Raw genomic sequence first — 20,448 nt, forward strand, 5'->3', positions numbered from 1 at the left:
CTCTAATAGAGGCAAAAAGGGGAGCGTAGAGCTTAGCAGTAAGACTCCATCTGGGTTCTAGCTTGGCTCTGCTAGGTCACCATGAGCAAGTTTTTTAAGCCCTCAAAGCCTCAGTTTCCTCCTCTGAAAAATGATAGGATTATGTACATCACATGTTTGTGGCAATGAATGAGTGAAATAAAGCATAAGCAGTTCCTGGAACGTGGTCAGTGTTCAGTAAATGGAAGGGTTATCACTGTTGATACTACTCAAAACTGTCCACCCCCTAGCCTTTTCAAAATACAATCACGTCTGATACTACATGTGTTCATCTTTGTAGGAATACTGTTGCATGGATTAGGCAGATATGCAGTATCCCTATTTTACAGAGGAGAAAAAGGAAGCTCAATGATTAGTCCCAAGGTCACCCAGCTGGTGAGCAGTTGACCTTGGATTACAAACATGGTGGTTCTTTAAGCCAGGATCAGAATTACCTGGATGATGATCAGAAGTCAGATTGTTGGGTGCCACCGGCAGAGTTTCCAATTTGGTAGGTCTGGGATGAGGCCAATGAAATTGGATTTCTTCGCCAGAGTTCAGGTGATGCTGATGCTGTTGGTCTTAAAACCCCACTTTGCAAACAACCATGCTAGACTACAGCAATGGTTCTCAAATGTACCTGCTCATTGCAGTCACCTGGAAGCTTAACGGAATCAACAAACCCATAACTGCCTCACATCCATGGATGTTCTGGTACCACAAAGGTGATTCAGTCTTGGCACTAACATATAAATACTTGATTGTTCCAAGTAAAAAAGGATAAATGTATAACAACTTTGGGAATTCTACAGTCTGGAAAGCTGTGTCTTTTTTTTTCAAAAAATGTAGTATTTCTTTCTTTCTTTTTTTAAATTGAAGTATAGTTGATTGACAGTGTGTTAGTTTCAGATGTACGGCACAGTGATTCAGTTTGTATCTATATCCGTATCTATCTATATATCTTTTCTTTTTCAGATTCTTTTCCATGATAGGTTATTACAAGATATTGAATATAGTTCCCTGTGCTATACAGTAGGTCCTTGTTGGTTATCTATTTTACATATAGTAGTGTGTATCTGTTAATCCCAAACTCCTAATTTATCCCCCCCACTTCCCTTTTGGTAACTGTAAGTTTGTTTTCTATGTCTGTGAGTCTATTTCTGTTCTGTAAATAAGTTCATTTGTATCATTTTTTTTAGATTCCACATATAAATGATATCATACGGTATTTGTCTTTCTGTCTGACTTCACTTGGTTTGATATTCTCTAGGTTCATCCATGTTGCAGCAAATGGCAAAATTTCTTTCCTTTTTGTGGCTAATATTCCACTGTGTGTATATACACCACATCTTCTTAAGCCATTCGTTTGTTGATGGACACTGGGGTTGTTTCCATGTCTTGGCTATTGTGAATAGTGCTGCTGTGAACATGGGGGGCATGTATTTTTTGAATTATAGTTTTTTCCAGATATATGCCCAGGAGTGGGATTGCTGACACATGTGGTAACCCTATTTTTAGTTTTTAAAGGAATCTTCATACTGTTCTCTGTAGTGGCTGCACCAATTTACATTTCCATCAACAGCGTAGGAGGGTCACAAAATATAGTATTAATACGAAATACCTGTAGAGCCAACTACTGAGAGAAGTTTTATAGCAAACCTGCTACAATTTCAGGACAATTTATCTACCACCCTCCCCAACACTTATTTCAAGCATTCCAAAACCTCCACCCGCTTAATTTTTCACTCTTCATACCTGAAAACTCTAAGAAGTCTTCCCTGACCTGCATCAAATTAAGTCCCCCTGTTCTACACCACCGTAGTACCACTTACCTTTTCCCTCCTGGTATCTATCATAACTCCAAATTTACATTTATTTGCATCCTATTACTGAACTTGTTATCACCATTATTAACTAAAGGTATTATTTGAATCCATTGTTAATTAATCAAGTTAATTATATTATTATTACACTTATTTACGTCATTACTACATTTATATTATGTCGGTGGCTGGTTCCCAGACTGTAAGCTCCAACAGAGCAGGGGCCTGTTTTTTGTTCAAGCTTGTGTACATGGCGCCGGACACACAGTAGTAGGTGTTCAGCCAATATTTGTTTATCAGCCTTCCTGACCTCTAAAACTTTCTGTCTAGTGAGGCTGGAAGGCCTACGTGTGCAATGGTATAGAACAGATCACTTAAAGTTCCAGGGGGGTTGCAATTCCCGACCCCCCGGGGGCCTTGGTTGCCAGTTTTGCAAAGCGTACCCCGAAGCGAATGTTTTGAGAAGCGTCAGAACCCTGCCCGTTTACAGCTACAAAACAAGTTCTGAGGCAGCCCTAAAATGCTTTCCCGGATCAGAGACACCGATTGCCGCAGAGGCTCTGCGCTCCAGAGTACTACCTGGAACAAACCCTGCAAATTCGGCGGGCGCCGCAGCCGGGCGTGCCAGCGGGAGGCTGCGCCGGGACTGCCCCCTCTCATTTCTCCCGCGCAAAACCGGGCCGGACGGCTCCACTCCCTCCCTCCACTGCAGGGGGGAGCCCGGCGCCCCCAGATTAGCAGCCACGCCGGGCGGCTCCCAGCTGCAGCCCCTCTTGCGCCGCCTGCAAAGCGAAGTTCACCGGTCGCGAAGTTTGGGTCCTGTAAGAGGAGCCTCGAGGGCTGGCGCCGCGGCGCCGAGTGGGCGGTGCGGGTCGCTCCCCCTGTCCCGGGCGCCGAGTGCGCCCCTCCCCCGGCCCGCCGGAGCTCCGGGCGGAGCGAGCGCGCTGCACGGCCGCGGGCGACCTCCGTGCGCGGGCCCGTGGCGAGCCAGGGTCCCGTGGCCGCGTGCTGGGAGGAGGTCGGAGCCCAGCGGGGAAGAATGGAGTTGGCGACTGGCTCGCAGGTGAGGATCTGGCCGCCCGCCGCAGCCCGGACGCACCCTCGGCCTGCCTTCCCTTTGCGCTTTGCCCTGCGCCCCGCCTTGGGCTGGAAACGTGGCCCTCGGCTGCCGCGTTGTGGATCGGGCGCGCCCAGTCCCGCCGACGCTGGAGCGGGCACGCCCCGCAGGTGTGTGCGGTGTTTACGGTTGTGCTACCTGGAGCGGAGAGGCCGGGTGCCGCCGCACGCGGGCGCTCGCCCCTGGCCCGGGTGGGGCCTCGGAGTAGTCCCCTGGGTCGCTGCGGCCGCGAGCCCCGGGAGCGGATGAACTCGAGGGCAGTGCAGGCGGGGAGGCCGCAGCGGCGCAGCGACTGCGTTTGCGGTGCTCGTGGGACTGGGGGAGGGGGAAGCTTTTTCGGTGCGCGCCTCCCACTTTCTCCGGCATTGGTATGGAGGTGAGTTTAAGTGTGATTTTCCAAAAAAGCATAGTCGAGAATCGGGCCAATTCAACTTGGATAATGGCGTTTAAAAAGCGTTGCTTTTGTATTTGTTCTAGAACTTTTGGAAATGTTTTTAAGGAACTTGTAACCGTTTGGGGGAACTGGCAGCGTCATTAGACCAGGTTAAAAAACAAAAAGCCCCAGGCTTCCAAACCGTGTATACAGCACCACCGCAGGTACCCATTATGGTTTTAACTAGGTCTTAAAAATCTCATTAACAAGCTCCCAAATATTACAATGGGTGGTGGGATGTGGACTTAGCTTCAGTTTTCTTTTTTACTTTTTAAAAGCGCTTTTCTCTACTTTCTAGTAATGAATATACATAATTTATGCAGAGGTAAGAAATAAAAACTTTTTCAAACGAACTAAAAATAAACCTTTTAGAAAGGAAGCAGCTTGTAGGAGCCTGAGAGATGCTTTGTATGATGGTTGGGTTTTTTCTTGCTTTTGTGAGCGCCTCTGACTCACTGCTTCCACCTTACCTTTGGCTGGTGTTTACCTCCTTTCTCCACCTGGGTGCTGGGCATCCGCAGGATTTGGGAGACGCGAAGCGACCGGGGCCCAGCTGCCGGGGTGGCCGGTGGTGCCTGAGCCCGTGACGCTGTCACCTGCCTGGGTCTGGCGGCACATTAGAGACCAAGCCACTAACGGTCGCTTTGGCCATTTGGTGATTTCTGAAAGGCTTCCTGAAAGTGGACACTTGAGAAAAATCTACTGTGGATGTTTAAGAAAAAGTATTTTTTGAATTTCTCCAATGAAGTGAGGTATTAAAAGCAAGGAAAACAAACTAACTCAAGAAGGGATGGGACAGGCTTAGTTATTGTTTTTGCCACTGACATTTACCATATAATTAGTATCCTAGGCTTTTAGGAGGTTTGGGTTTCTCCGGGATTTGAACCCTTCTGGAAGGAGCTTGTGAATTTCATCAGTAAATGTATCTTGATGATGTATCATTCCTGAAACATGTTGTTCTGGTGGTGCTGCATCACCCACTACTAATATACACAGTTCCTGCTTAAGAAATTTAAAATGTCCCAGAATGTGTAGTTGGAGATGAACTTTTTATCCCGGACCGGGGCACGAACCCGTGTCCCCTGCATCGGCAGGTGGACTCTCAACCACTGCGCCACCAGGGAAGCCCGGAGATGAACATTTTACTGTCAAATAGTAGCCCTAAAGTGCTAAGTAAACTATTTACCATGTGGCGGTAAGCCACAAATTATATCTGACCCATTATGCACCCATTAGGGCAAATTACTTTTGTAAGATGATCAGGTTTTGGTTTTTTTTTCCCCCCCTTGTCAAAAGACCTCCTGATTGACAGGGCAAATTAAGATGTGTGAGGATTTTTCCAGTGGAAATGTTCCTGTTCATCATAATTTAAGTGTGGGCGTATTATAGCCTCTTTAATTTAAATGAGTGGAGAGTGGTTCCACGGGGTGGGCAGGTGACTGCGAATAAGAGCACTTAATGAACACATCAGGCCCAGCAGGATGTTAAGTTTGTGTGGTTCTTCTCTGTACCTCAGCCTTATGCATAAAGCAGTGTGATGAACAGCCTGAATTGGCATGAGCGCACACTGAAGGAAGGCTCAGCCCAGTGTGCAGTGGGTTTTAATCTAACGCCTACAGCAGATATAATTTCCATCCCTTGTAAGGTATAGAGCTGGAAGGGGCTTCAGTAAAGCAGCTTAGGCCCGATGTTATGAGTAAAGGGAAGTAGGCAGGGAGGAAACAAGAAATTCGTTTAAACTCTGAACTCCTTTCTAGCCTCTGCTTTTCTGCAGCCTCAACAGTGTGTCGGATTTGATGTCCTCTGACAGTGATCACACCTCCCCTGGGCTCTAGTCCTTGTTAGGCTGACCACTGTGTCTTTGTGCTTTTGTATTGAATGATAGGAATAATGGCCAGTAAAGACGAGGGGCTGGTCCCATACTGAGAGCGCTCAGCAGTGAAGCTTGCAGGAGCTGGAGGATGGGACTGCCTCAGCTTCCTAGCAGAGAGGCTGGGAGGTCCTGAATGTCGGTGTGGTCCTTTTACTGCCTTCTACTGCTAGGGTGCATGTTGGACTCTTAGAGAAGGAAATGATGCTAAATGTTCTCATGAATATGCATGGAACATGCTGTTTGGAGGAGAAAAGGCATTTTTCTGATAGTGACCTCACAGCCCCAAAGTGTACCCATCTGATCCTGTGGCTTAAAATGTGTGCCCAGGGCTTCCCTGGTGGCGCAGTGGTTGAGAGTCCGCCTGCCGATGCAGGGGACGCGGGTTCGTGCCCCGGTCCAGGAAGATCCCACATGCCGTGGAGTGGCTGGGCCCGTGAGCCATGGTCGCTGAGCCTGCGCGTCCGGAGCCTGTGCTCCGCAACGGGAGAGGCCACAACAGTGAGAGGCCCGCGTACCGCAAAAAAAAAAAAAAAAAAAAAAAAAAAAATGTGTGCCCAGAGCCCCAGAAACTGGTCACAGACGGGGGTCATTTGTGACTTCTTAGAAGGCCAGCACATTTGTCGTTTTGATGTATTGCTGACCTCCATCCATAAAAGAGCTGAATTCTCAGTGATCAGGAGGAACCTCAGATAGCACAGCAATTCCGATCTGGTCAGGTACACAGGACCGAAAACCGTAAGATACTTATGTGACTTAAAACAGTTTAGGAACAGTACAGTAAGTTAACAAAAAAGTTCAATAAAGCCATTCGAATACAGTAGTCTAGGCGTCCTAGTTTTACATCGCCTTTGAGAGTTCTCTCTCTATTACTCTCTTCGAGCTATAGTTTAGCCTTTTTGCCTCCAAGATACAGTTTTGTTTTGTAAAGGACATAGCTTTATGCATCAAAGTGGAATTGATGCAGGCTACCTGGGGAGGGATTGAGGTAAGAAAATATTTTGGGGACCATTTCCTTTTCCTTTTGAAAAGCAGTGGTTTGTGAATGTTTTTTTTGTTTTTTTTGTTTTTGCGGTACGCGGGCCTCTCACTGCTGTGGCCTCTCCCGTTGCGGAGCACAGGCTCCGGACGCGCAGGCTCAGCGGCCATGGCTCAAGGGCCCAGCTGCTCCGCGGCATGTGGGATCTTCCCAGACCGGGGCACGAACCTGCGTCCCCTGCATCGGCAGGCGGACTCTCATCCATTGCGCCACCAGGGAAGCCCCTGTGAATGTTTTTAAACAGGACCATTCAGAGGCACAGTAGGCATATCGCTGAAGTTAACATGCAGGATAGTTTTCTCTCATAGAGGCAAATGCCAGCACCGTGTGTATAGTGCAAAAAATAGGTTGTGGAGTCTCACAGTGAAAGGGACCAGAATTTTAGTTCAAGTAGTTGATGACTTCCTGCCTGTTTTTCTTCATGATCATCAGCTTATGCCAGAAGGCCCCCTAACTGGGTTAGTCCATTTGTCAGATGTCCTTTTAGCACCTACTGTGTGCTAGATATTATGTCAGTTATGGTGGAAGAAACAAAGACAGAAAACACTGTTCGTTCCCCAGCCCCCCGCCATCAAAGGTCACCCTGGAACTCCTTGCCTCTTCTGCCTTTGCCAGAGCCCAGCTGGCTCCTGCCCTGAGCTATAGGGACTTAGGCGGCCTTGGGTTTTGGGGATGGGAGAAGACCTTAAGAGTCATCCTTCCCCAACCCCCCAACCCGCCCTGCATCCTCCAAGGAAGGGAAGCGATCGATTCCTTTTAAAAGTCATGCTGTGCTAGGTACTTAACAGATTTAATCCTCACTGTAGTGCTCTGAAGTAGGTTGTATTATCTGCATTTTAAAGATAAGCCTAATAGAGTGATTTGCTCAGAGCAACCTGGCAAGGAAGGAGCTGAGCCAGAATTCTGTCTCCAGAGCCCGGGCTTGACCCTTGCTGCTAGAATCACCAGGTCTTGGCAGGTCACACAACTTTCGCTGAAACGTTGTGAGGCTAGAAATCCTTCCTCAATTTACGATGCCATTGAGGTAAGCAAGGACCCACCAAGTTTGACGTACTGTTTAAATAGAAGGGGATGTCAGCGCTGTGGGGTTTTCTTACAATACCTTTGCCCCTCCTTTTAAAGAGAAGGGCTGGGGCGTTAACAGCAGCTGGTCTGGTTCTTTTTAAGGAACTGGACAAGTTATGCTTTGAGTAGGATTCTTTGGATGCTGTTTGTAAAAGTCAGCTTGGGAATATGAATAAGATGCACAAAGTTTTTACATAGGAATGACTTTTAGATGAATTTTGTGTTGTGCAAGTAATACGCTGTTCATAGACGCTGAAAAGGAAACAAAAATTGAACCATTCTATGTCTACTCCCTGGGCATCGTTTTCTAGACATTTTCCATTCAGTGTTTGCTTGTGTCCAAGTCACCATTTTTGGTTAACTCTTATAGTATGATTGCTGTTTGAATTCTGCTTTCTTTAGCACTGTCAGTACTATTTTTCTGAGTAGCTTGGAGGTCTTTATGGTTTTCATTTTCAGTGACTGTGTAATGTTTCATTCAGGTATGTATTTTATGTTGAAAGTTTAAAATTATTAACAAATAAATTTAAGAAACTTTGCAATGAACGTCTTGGGGTGGTACATACCGTACGCCCTGTGTTGAAGTCAACGCTGTTTTTAATTGCTGTTTCCCTGTCATGTACTTACTATCTGGTAGAATGTGCGTGATTTTCAGTAGATGGGAACCTCACACGTATCTTTTTCCTAAGGCATTTCCCCATTTGTTTTGCTGTATTAGCTGAGAGAAGGCACTTTTTGCGCAGGTTAGCATCAGGACTCATGATAACTAACCTGAAATAATGACTGTTTTCGTCCTGAACTTAGAGCCTCTAAGTTAAGCTCTCTTTGGTCTTACTTATTTTAACTATAAATCATCTTCTAGATGGCATTCCCAAAAATGTGTGTGTTCATTGAAGTTCGGATGTCCAAAGGTCAGACAGTAGGTTCACTCATTATAAAGTGGTTACTGAGAGCTAAAAAAAAAGAAACTATTTCTTGATGTGGGTGCTGGTTATAATAGGTAGGTGCAGTTGGTAAAACTTCACCAAGCTCTGCACTTAAGATCTAGGCATGTGCTGGTTGCATGTTGCATTTAAAACGTTAACAAAGTAGCGTATCGAATACCAAAATAGGAAGTATGAGGTCTGAGGACTGCTTCTGGAGAGCCCAGGCTACCAGGTGTGTGGTGACACCTTCCCAGGTGTCTTGTGTCCTGCCAGTTGAACCCATATCCTCAGGGCTGGACGTGGTCCAGGGGTCCCTCTCCACAAACCCCCTCTCCTGTTCCCCCAAACCCTCCATAGCAGCAGCACTGCTGTGTGGGCAGCCCCCCATATTTAAGCTCTACTACTGGAGGATCCTATGGACCTGGCGAGTGCTTTGCATTTGTGAGTGAGCTCTGGCCTTTGAGTATTTTGGCGCAAGGCCTGGCCCTCCCTGTGCTGCCTGCTGGTAGAACACCTCCTGTTAGGAGGGCCCAGGATTTACCCCAGGGTAATGGTTGATCACCCCAAATCACGTGGCAGGCCAAAGTGATAATTATCCCTGTGTGTGAAGGGCCTGGCGTATCATAGCTGTTAAATGTTTGTTGAATTTTTTAAGAAAGATGGTTTAGGGTTGTCAGTGTATAGTGAGTGCAGGCATGAGTTATGACAAGCTGGAGCAGGGCTTCTGGCAATTTTCACTTGGACTAACTAATGGTGGAGGCCAGTTCGTACCTGTTCCAGAGGCCTGGAGGTGTGCAGTCCCACCCTGCCTGTGCAGGAGATTTTCTCATTAATCTCCAGTTTTGTCTTTAAAAGTCATGCCTATTTCGTGATACATTTTTATTTGTTTTAATACAAAAATGCTATTTTAAACTATTCTTGTGGGGAAAAAAGTCCCCTCCCCTGTCCCACCTGTGGTTCTGAGAGCCCTGGGGCTGTCACTGAGCTCCCCAGCTTAAGGAATGGAACTGCCAAGTATAGAATTTAGCAATCAAACCTTTAATAAACACTGAAAGAGGAAAGATATCCCCTTGCCCTGTCCCCCACCCCACACTGTCTTTTCCCTTAAAGCTCTGTGACTCTGAGGGTGTTTAAGACGGGGGGAAACTGTCACTGATACTGAATTCCCTAAGAATATTTTTTAATGCAAAATGTCTAGTGCCCTTTATTTTGTTCTCCATTAGCATTGGTTTAAAATGGAAAGTTAAGAAAAATAAAAGTACATTTAACTATCATCTTTTTTTAATTTTTATTTTTTATTGAAGTATAGTTGTTTTAAAGTGTTGTGTTAGTTTCTGATGTACAGCAAAAGTGATTCAGTTATACATATATATATTCTTTTTCATATCTTTTTCCACTATGGTTTATTATAGGATATTGAATATAGTTCCCTGTGATGAACAGTAGGACCTTGTTGTTTATCTGTTTTATATACATTTTATTGTATATATTTTCATATAATATTTGCAAATCCCGAACTCTTAAGTTATCCTTCCCCCACCACTCCTTTCCCCCTTTGGTAACCATAAGTTTATTTTCTGTGTCTGTGAGTCTGTTTCTGTTTTGTAAATAAGTTTATTTATGTCATATTTTAAATTCCACATAAAAATGATATCATGGTATTTGTGTTTTTCTAACTTCACTTAGTATGATAATCTCTTGGTCCATCCATGTTGCTGCAAATGGCATTATTTCATTCCTTTTTATGGCTGAGTAATATTCCATTGTATATATGTACCATACTTTATCTGTTCATCTGTTGATGGACGTTTAGGTTGTTTCTATGTTTTGGTTATTGTGAATAGTGCTGCTATGAACATAGAGATGCATGTATCTTTTTGAATTATAGTTTTGTCCAGATATATGCCCAGGAGTGGGATTGCTGGATCATATGGTAATTCTGTTCTTAGTTTTCTGAGGAACTTCCATACTGTTCTCCATAGTGGCTGTACCAGTTTACATTCCTGCCTACCAACAGTGTAGGAGGTTTCCCTTTTCTCCACACCCTCTCCAGCATTTGTTATTTGCAGACTTTTTTTTTTTTTTTCTTTTTGCGGTATGCGGGCCTCCCACCGCTGTGGCCTCTCCCGTTGCGGAGCACAGGCTCCGGACGCGCAGGCCCAGAGGCCATGGCTCACGGGCCCAGCCGCTCCGCGGCATATGGGACCCTCCCAGACCGGGGCACGAACCCGTATCCCCTGCATCGGCAGGCGGACCCCCAACCACTGCGCCACCAGGGAGGCCCTGCAGACTTTTTAAAGATGGCCATTCTGACCGGTGTGAAGTGATAACCTCAATGTAGTTTTTTTTTTTAAGTTTATTTATTTATTTTTTTAATTAGTTTCTGCTTTATAACAAAGTGAATCAGTCATACATATACATCTGTTCCCACATCCCTTCCCTCATGCATCTCCCTCCCTCCCACCCTCCCCATCCCACCCCTCCCGGCGGTCACAAAGCACCGAGCCGATCTCCCTGTGCTCTGCGGCTGCTTCCCACTATCTATCTACCTTACGTTTGGTAGTGTATATATGTCCATGCCTCTCTTTGGCTTTGTCACAGCTTACCCTTCCCCCTCCCCATATCCTCAAGTCCATTCTCAAGTAGGTCTGCGTCTTCATTCCCGTTTTGCCCCTAGGTTCTTCATGACATTTTTTTTTTTAAATTCCGTATATATGTGTTAGCATACGGTATTTGTCTTTCTCTTTCTGACTAACTTCACTCTGTATGACAGACTCTAGGTCTATCCACCTCATTACAAATAGCTCAGTTTCGTTTCTTTTTATGGCTGAGTAATATTCCATTGTATATATGTGCCACATCTTCTTTATCCATTCATCCGATGATGGACACTTAGGTTGTTTCCAGCTCCGGGCTATTGTGAATAGAGCTGCAATGAACATTTTGGTACATGTCTCTTTTTGAATTATGGTTTTCTCAGGGTATATGCCCAGTAGTGGGATTGCTGGGTCATATGGTAGTTCTATTTGTAGTTTTTTAAGGAACCTCCATACCGTTCTCCATAGTGGCTGTACCAATTCACATTCCCACCAGCAGTGCAAGAGTGTTCCCTTTTCTCCACACCCTCTCCAGCATTTATTGTTTCTAGATTTCTTGATGATGGCCATTCTGACTGGTGTGAGATGATATCTCATTGTAGTTTTGATTTGCATTTCTCTAATGATTAATGATGTTGAGCATTCTTTCATGTGTTTGTTGGCAGTCTGTATATCTTCTTTGGAGAAATGCCTATTTAAGTCTTCTGCCCATTTTTGGATTGGGTTGTCTGTTTTTTTGCTATTGAGCTGCATGAGCTGTTTATAAATTTTGGAGATTAATCCTTTGTCAGTTGCTTCATTTGCAAATATTTTCTCCCATTCTGAGGGTTGTCTTTTGGTCTTCTTTATGGTTTCCTTTGCTGTGCAAAAGCTTTGAAGTTTCATTAGGTCCCATTTGTTTATCTTTGTTTTTATTTCCATTTCTCTAGGAGGTGGGTCCAAAAGGATCTTGCTGTGATTTATGTCATAGAGTGTTCTACCTATGTTTTCCTCTAAGAGTTTGATAGTTTCTGGCCTTACATTTAAGTCTTTAATCCATTTTGAGCTTATTTTTGTGTATGGTGCTAGGGAATGATCTAATCTCAAACTTTTACATGTCCCTGTCCAGTTTTCCCAGCACCACTTATTGAAGAGGCTGTCCTTTCTCCACTGTACATTCCTGGCTCCTTTATCAAAGATAAGTTGGCCATATGTGCGTGGGTTTATCTCTGGGCTTTCTATCCTGATCCACTGATCTATCTTTCTGTTTTTATGCCAGTACCAGACTGTCTTAATTACTGTAGCTTTGTAGTATAGTCTGAAGTCAGGGAGCCTGATTCCTCCAGCTCCGTTTTTCGTTCTCAAGATTGCTTTAGCTATTCGGGGCCTTTTGTTTTTCCAAACAAATTTTGAAATTTTTTGTTCTAGTTCTGTGAAAAATGCCATTGGTAGTTTGATAGGGATTGCATTGAATCTGTAGATTGCTTTGAGTAGTAGAGTCATTTTCACAATATTGATTCTTCCAATCCAGGAGCATGGTATATCTCTCCATCTATTTGTATCATCTTTAATTTCTTTCATCAGTGTCTTATAGTTTTCTGCATACAGGTCTTTTGTCTCCTTAGGTAGGTTTATTCCTAGATATTTTATTCTTTTTGTTGCGATGGTAAATGGGAGTGTTTTCTTGATTTCATTTTCAGATTTTTCATCATTAGTGTACAGGAATGCCAGAGATTTCTGTACATTAATTTTATATCCTGCTACTTTACCAAATTCATTGATTAGCTCTAGTAGTTTTTCGGTAGCATCTTTAGGATTCTCTATGTATAGTATCATGTCATCTGCAAACAGTGACAGCTTTACTTCTTCTTTTCCAATTTGGATTCCTTTTATTTCCTTTTCTTCTCTGATTGCTGTGGCTAAAACTTCCAAAACTATGTTGAATAAGAGTGGTGAGAGTGGGCAGCCTTGTCTTGTTCCTGATCTTAGTGGAAATGGTTTCAGTTTTTCACCATTGAGGACAATGTTGGCTGTGGGTTTGTCATATATGGCCTTTATTATGTTGAGGAAAGATCCCTCTATACCTACTTTCTGCAGGGTTTTTATCATAAATGGGTGTTGAATTTTGTCGAAAGCTTTCTCTGCATCTATTGAGATGATCATATGGTTTTTCTCCTTCAACTTGTTAATATGGTGTATTACATTGATTGATTTGCGTATATTGAAGAATCCTTGCATTCCTGGGATAAACCCCACTTGATCATGGTGTATGATCCTTTTAATGTGCTCTTGGATTCTGTTTGCTAGTATTTTGTTGAGGATTTTTGCATCTATGTTCATCAGTGATATTGGCCTGTAGTTTTCTTTCTTTGTGACATCCTTGCCTGGTTTTGGTATCAAGGTGATGTCGGCCTCGTAGAATGAGTTTGGGAGTGTTCCTCCCTCTGCTATATTTTGGAAGAGTTTGAGAAGGATAGGTGTTAGCTCTTCTCTAAATGTTTGATAGAATTCACCTGTGAAGCCATCTGGTCCTGGGCTTTTGTTTGATGGAAGATTTTTAATCACAGTTTCAATTTCAGTGCTTGTGATTGGTCTATTCATATTTTCTATTTCTTCCTGAGTCAGTCTTGGCAGGTTGTGCATTTCTAAGAATGTGTCCATTTCTTCCAGGTTGTCCATTTTATTGGAATAGAGTTGCTTATAGTAATCTCTCATAATCTTTTGTATTTCTGCAGTGTCAGTTGTTACTTCTCCTTTTTCATTTCTAATTCTATTGATTTGAGTCTTCTCCCTTTTTTTCTTGATGAGTCTGGCTAATGGTTTGTCAATTTTGTTTATCTTCTCAAAGAACCAGCTTTTAGTTTGGTTGATCTTTGCTATCGTTTCCTTCATTTCTTTTTCATTTATTTCTGATCTGATCTTTATGATTTCTTTCCTTCTGCTAGCTTTGGGGTATTTTTGTTCTTCTTTCTCTAATTGCTTTAGGTGCAGGGTCAGGTTGTTTACTCGAAATGCTTCCTGTTTCTTAAGGTGGGATTGTATTGCTATAAACTTCCCCCTTAGAACTGCTTTTGCTGCGTCCCATAGGTTTTGGGTCGTCGTGTCTCCATTGTCATTTGTTTCTAGGTATTTTTTAATTTCCTCTTTGATTTCTTCAGTGATCACTTCGTTATTGAGTAGTGTATTGTTTAGCCTCCATGTGTTTGTATTTTTTACACATCTTTTCCTGTAATTGATGTCTAGTCTCATAGCATTGTGGTCGGAGAAGATACTTGATACAATTTCAATTTTCTTAAAATTACCGAGGCTTGATTTGTGACCCAAGATATGATCTATCCTGGAGAATGTTCCATGAGCACTTGAGAAAAATGTGTATTCTGTTGTTTTTGGATGGAATGTCCTATAAATATCAACTAAGTCCATCTCATTTAATGTATCATTTAAAGCTTGTGTTTCCTTATTTATTTTCATTTTGGATGATCTGTCCATTGGTGAAAGTGGGGTGTTAAAGTCCCCTACTATGATTGTGTTACTGTCGATTTCCCCTTTTATGGCTGTTAGTATTTGCCTTATGTATTGAGGTGCTCCTATGTTGGGTGCATAAATATTTACAATTGTTATATCTTCTTCTTGGATCGATCCCTTTATCGTTATGTAGTGTCCTTCCTTGTCTCTTCTAATAGTCTTTATTTTAAAGTCTATTTTGTCTGATATAAGAATTGCTACTCCAGCTTTCTTTTGATTTCCATTTGCATGGAATATCTTTTTCCATCCCTTTACTTTCAATCTGTATGTGTCTCTAGGTCTGAAGTGGGTCTCTTGTAGACAGCATATATATGGGTCTTGTTTTTGTATCCATTCAGCCACTCTGTTTCTTTTGGTGGGAGCATTTAGTCCATTTACATTTAAGGTAATTATTGATATGTATGTTCCTATTCCCATTTCCTTAATTGCTTTGGGTTCGTTATTGTAGGTATATTCCTTCTGTTGTGTTTCTTGCCTAGAGAAGTTCCTTTAGCATTTGTTGTAAAGCTGGTTTGGTGGTGCTGAACTCTCTCAGCTTTTGCTTGTCTGTAAAGGTTTTAATTTCTCCATCAAATCTGAATGAGATCCTTGCTGGGTAGAGTAATCTAGGTTGCAGGTTTCTCTCCTTCATCACTTTAATTATGTCCTGCCACTCCCTTCTGGCTTGTAGGGTTTCTGCTGAGAGATCAGCTGTTAACCTGATGGGGATTCCCTTGTGTGTTATTTGTTGTTTTTGCCTTGCTGCTTTTAATATGATTTCTTTGTGTTTAATTTTTGACAGTTTGATTAATATGTGTCTTGGTGTATTTCTCCTTGGATTTATTCTGTATGGGACTCTCTGTGCCTCCTGGACTTGATTAACTATTTCCTTTCCCATATTGGGGAAGTTTTCAACTATAATCTCTTCAAATATTTTCTCAGTCCCTTTCTTTTTCTCTTCTTCTTCTGGAACCCCTATAATTCGAATGTTGGTGCGTTTAATGTTGTCCCAGAGATCTCTGAGACTCTCCTCTGTTCTTTTCATTCTTTTTTCTTTATTTTGCTCTGCATCAGTTATTTCCACTATTTTATCTTCCACCTCACTTATCCGTTCTTCTGCCTCAGTTATTCTGCTATTGATCCCATCTAGAGTATTTTTCATTTCATTTATTGTGTTTTTAATCGATGCTTGATTCATCTTTAGTTCTTCTAGGTCCTTGTTAACTGTTTCTTGCATGTTGTCTATTCTATTTCCAAGATTATGGATCATGGAAATAGAATCTTGGATCAGCTTTACTATCATTATTCTGAATTCTTTTTCAGGTAGACTGCCTATTACCTCTTCATTTGTTAGGTCTGGTAGGTGTTTATCTTGCTCCTTCACCTGCTGTGTGTTTTTCTGCCTTCTCATTTTGCTTATGTTACTGTGTTTGGGGTCTCCTTTTTGCCGGCTGCAGATTCGTAGTTCCCGTTGTTTTTGGTGTCTGACCCCAATGGCTAAGGTTGTTTCAGTAGGTTGTGTAGGCTTCCTGGTGGGGGGGACTAATTCCTGTGCTCTGGTGGTTGAGGCTCGATCTTGTCTTTCTGGTGGACAGGTCCACGTCTGGTGGTGTGTTTTGGGGTGCCTATGGCCTTATTATGTTTTTAGGTAGCCTCTCTGCTAATGGGTGGGGTTGTGTTCCTGCCTTGCTAGTTGCTTGGCATAGGGTGACCTGCACTGTAGCTTGCTGGTCGTTGACTGAAGCTGGGTGCTGGTGTTGGGATGGAGATCTCTGGGAGATTTTCGCTGCTTGATATTATGTGGAGCTGGGAGGTCTCTTGTGGACCCGTGTCCTGAAGTTGGCTCTCCCACTTCAGAGGCACAGCACTGGCTCCTGGCTGCAGCACCAAGAGCCTTTCATCCACCCGGCTCAGAGTAACAGGGAGAAAAAGTAGAAAGAAAGAATTAGTAGAAGAAAGAAAGAGAGAGGGAAAGAAAGGAAGAAGGGAAGAAAGGAAGGAAGGAAGAAAGAAAGGAGGGAGGGAGGGAGGAAGGATGGAAAGAAAGAAGGAAAGAAAGGAGGGAGGGAGGGAGGAAGGAAAGGAAGAAAGACAGGAGGGAGGGAGGAAGGAAAGAAAAAGAAAGTGGAAAGAAGAAGGGTGGGAGGGAGGAAAGAAAAAGAAAGAAGGAAAGGAGGAGCGGAGGGAGGGAGGGAGGAAGGGAGAGTAGGAAAAAAAGAAAGAGCAGGTAAAGTAAAATAGAATAAAGTATGAAATATAGTAGCGTTATTAAAATTAGAAAGTAATTATTGAAAAAAAAAAAAAAAACCGGACCGATAGAACCCTGAGACATATGGTGGAAGCAAAGCTATACAGAGAGAATCTTACACAGAAGATTACACATACACATTCACAAAAAGAGAGCAGGGGGAAAAATCAAAAATCTTGCTCTCCAAGTCCACCTCCTCAATTTGGGATAATTCGTTGTAAAAAGAGGAAAAGGGCGAGAAGTCTGAAATCTTGCTCTCTAAGTCCACCTCCTTAATTTGGAATAATTCGTTGTAAAAAAAGGAAAAGGGGGGAAAGTCTTAAATCTTGTCCTCAAAGTCCACTTCCTCAATTTGGGATGATTCGCTGTCCATTCATGCACTCCACAGACGCAGGGCACATCAAATGGACCGTGGAGCTTTAATCCGCTGCCTCCGAGGCTGCACAGAGAGATTTCCCTGCCTCTGCTCTCACAGCTCCCGGGTCTCAGCCTTGGACCTGGCCCCGCCTCTGCGCGTAGGTCGCCGGAGGGCGTCCGTTCTTCGCTCACACAGGACGGGTTTAAAGGAGCCGCTGATTCGGGGGCTCTGGCTCACTCAGGCAGAGGGGAGGGAGGGGCGCGCAGTGTGGGGCGGGCCTGCGGCGGCAGAGGCCGGCGTGACGTTGCAGCAGCCCGTGGCGCTCCGTGCGCTTTCCCGGGAAAGCCGTCCCCGGGTCTCGGGGACCCCGGCAGTGGCGGGGTGCACAGGCCCCCCGGAAGGCGGGGCGGACAGTGACCCGCGCTCGCACACAGGCCCCGCGGCGGCGGCGGCAGCGGCGGCGGTGGCGGGCCGCGGCGGCGGCGGCGGCGGCGGCGGGCCGCGGCGGCGGCGGCGGCGGCGGCCCACGCCCGTCTCCGAGGTCCGTGCCTTACCCGCGGCTCGTGCCTGTCTCCGGCGCTTCCCCAAGCAGCCCTCTTAATGCCCTCTCCTCGCGCACCAGGAAACAAAAGGGAAAAAAGTCTCTTGCCTCTTCAGCAGCTCCAGACCCTTTCCCCGGACTCCCTCCGGGCTAGCCGTGGTGCACTAACCCCTTCAGGCTCTCTTCCTGCCGCCAGCCCCAGTCCTCTCCCTGCGCTCCGACTGAAAGCCGATACCCGAGCCTCAGCTCCCAGCCCCGCCCGCCACGGCGGCCGAGCAGACAAGCCTCTCGGGCTGGTGTGTGCCTGAGGGCACCGGTCCTCTGTGCCAGAATCTCTCCGCTTTGCCCTCCGCACCCCTGTTGCTGTGCTCTCCTCCGCTACTCCGAAGCTTTCCCCCTCCGCCACCTACAGTCTCCGCCCGCGAAGGGGCTTGTAGTGTGTAGAAACCTTCCCCCCTTCACGGCTCCCTCCCACTGGTGCAGGTCCCGTCCCTATCCTATTGTCTCTGTTTATTCTTTTTTTCTTTTGCCCTACCCAGGTATGTGGGGAGCTTCTTGCCTTTTGGGGGGTCTGAGGTCTTCTGTCAGCGTTCAGTAGGTGTTCTGTAGGAGTTGTTCCACGTGTAGATGAATTTCTGATGTATCTGTGGGGAGGAAGGTGATCTCCGCGTCTTACTCTTCCGCCATCTTCCTCCGGGGTCCTCCCTCAATGTAGTTTTGATTTGCATTTCTCTAATAGTTACCGATGTTGAGCATGTTTTCATGTGCCTGTTGGCCATCTGCATGTCTTCTTTGATGAAATGTCTATTTAGGTTTTCTGCCCATTTTTTGATTGGGTTGTTTGTTTTTTTGATATTGAGCTATATGATCTGTTAGTATATTTTGGAAATTAGACCCTTGTCGGTCACATCATTTTAAAATATTTTCTCCCATTGTGTAGGCTGTCTTATCGTTTTCTTCATGGTTTCTTTTGCTGTGCAAAAGCTTATAAGATTATTTAGGTCCCATTGTTTAATTAATTAATTAATTTTTTTAACGTCTTTATTGGAGTATAATTCTTTACAATGGCGTGTTAGTTTCTGCTTTAAAACATAGTGAATCAGCTAGACATATGCATATATCCCTATATCTCCTCCCTCTTCCATCTTCCTACCACCCTCCCTATCCCATCCCTGTAGGTGGTCACGAAGCACCGAGCTGATCTCCCTGTGCTGTGCAGCTGCTTCCCACTAGCTATCTATTTTACATTTGGTAGTGTATATATGTCAGTGCCACTCTCTCACTTTGTACTAGCTTACCCTTCCCCCTCCCCGTGTCCTCAAGTCCATTCTCTATGCCTGCGTCTTTATTCCTGTCCTGCCCCTAGTTTCTTCAGAACCACTTTTTTTTTTTTAAGATTCCATATATATGTGTTAACATACTGTATTTGTTTTTCTCTTTCTGACTTACTTCACTCTGTATGACAGATTCTAGGTCCATCCACCTCACTACAAATAACTCAGTTTCGTTTCTTTTTATGGCTGAGTAATAGTCCATTGTATATATGTGCCACATCTTTATCCAGTCATCTGTCAGTGGACACTTAGGTTGCTTCCATGTCCTGGCTTTTGTAAATAGAGCTGTAATGAACATTGTGGTACGTGTCTCTTTTTGAATTATGGTTTTCTCAGGGTATATGCCCAGTAGTGGGATTGCTAGGTTGTATGGTAGTTCTATTTTTAGTTCTTTAAGGAACCTCCATACTGTTCTCCATAGTGGCTGTATCAGTTTACATTCCCACCAGCAGTGCAAGAGTGTTCCCTTTTTTCCACACCCTCTCCAGCATTTATTGTTTGTAGATTTTTTGATGATGGCCATTCTGACCAGTGTGAGGTGATACCTCATTGTAGATTTGATTTGCATTTCTCTAATGGTCAGTTATGTTGAGCATCCTTTCATGTGTTTGTTGGCAATCTGTATATCTTCTTTGGAGAAATGTCTATTGAGGTCCTCTGCCCATTTTTGGATTAGGTTGTTTTTTTCATATTGAGCTGCATAAGCTGCTTGTAAATTTTGGAGATTAATCCTTTGTTTGAAAATATTTTCTCCCATTCTGAGGGTTGTCTTTTTGTCTTGTTTATGGTCTCCTTTGCTGTGCAAAAGCTTTTAAGTTTCATTAGGTCCCATTTGTTTGTTTTTATTTTTATTTCCATTTCTCTAGGAGGTGGGTCCAAAAGGATCTTGCTATTATTTATGTCATGGAGTGTTCTGCCTATGTTTTCCTCTAAAAGTTTTATAGTGTCTGACCTTACATTTAGGTCTTTAATCCGTTTTGAATTTATTTTTGTGTATGGTGTTAGGGAGTGTTCTAATTTCATTCTTTTACATGTAGCTGTCCAGTTTTCCCAGCACCACTTATTGAAGAGGCTGTCTTTTCTCCATTGTATATTCTTGCCTCCTTTATCAAAGATAAGGTGACCATATGAGCATGGGTTTATATCTGGCCTTCCTCTCCTGTTCCACTGATCTATATTTCTGTTTTTGTGCCAGTACCATACTATCTTGATTACTGTAGCATTGTAGTATAGTCTAAAGTCAGGGAGTGTGATTTCTCAGGCTCTGTTTTTCTTTCTCAAGATTGTTTTGGCTATTTGGGGTTTTTTGTGTTTCCATACAAATTGTGAAATTTTTTGTTCTAGTTCTGTGAAAAATGCCATTGGTAGTTTGATGGGGATTGCATTGAATCTGTAGCTAGCTTTCTGTAGTATAGTCATTTTCACAACGTGGACTCTTCTAACCAAAGAACATGGTATATCTCTCCATCTGTTTGTATCATCTTTAATTTCTTTCATCAGTGTTTTATGGTTTTCTGCATACAGGTCTTTTGCCTCCTTAGGTAGGTTTATTCCTAGGTATTTTATTCTTTTTGTCGTAATGGTAAATGGAAGTGT

The 20,448-nt window shown here is 43.9% G+C and overlaps 1 protein-coding gene across 2 annotated transcripts in view; it reads left to right on the plus strand.

Moving 5' to 3' along the window:
• Positions 1 to 2,782: 2,782 nt before the first annotated feature.
• The window catches only part of CDCA7L (cell division cycle associated 7 like), a 59,504-nt gene continuing 41,838 nt past the window's right edge, over positions 2,783 to 20,448 (plus strand). For both annotated transcript variants that reach the window (XM_081244743.1, XM_081244742.1), the window contains exon 1: positions 2,783 to 2,904. In XM_081244743.1, coding sequence (XP_081100869.1) covers positions 2,881 to 2,904 — 24 coding nt within the window. In that variant the 5' untranslated portion in view covers positions 2,783 to 2,880. The remainder of the gene's footprint in view (positions 2,905 to 20,448) is intronic.

This window comes from Mesoplodon bidens, assembly GCF_964165515.1.
Source record: "Mesoplodon bidens genome assembly, chromosome: 9".
NCBI lineage: Eukaryota > Metazoa > Chordata > Mammalia > Artiodactyla > Ziphiidae > Mesoplodon > Mesoplodon bidens.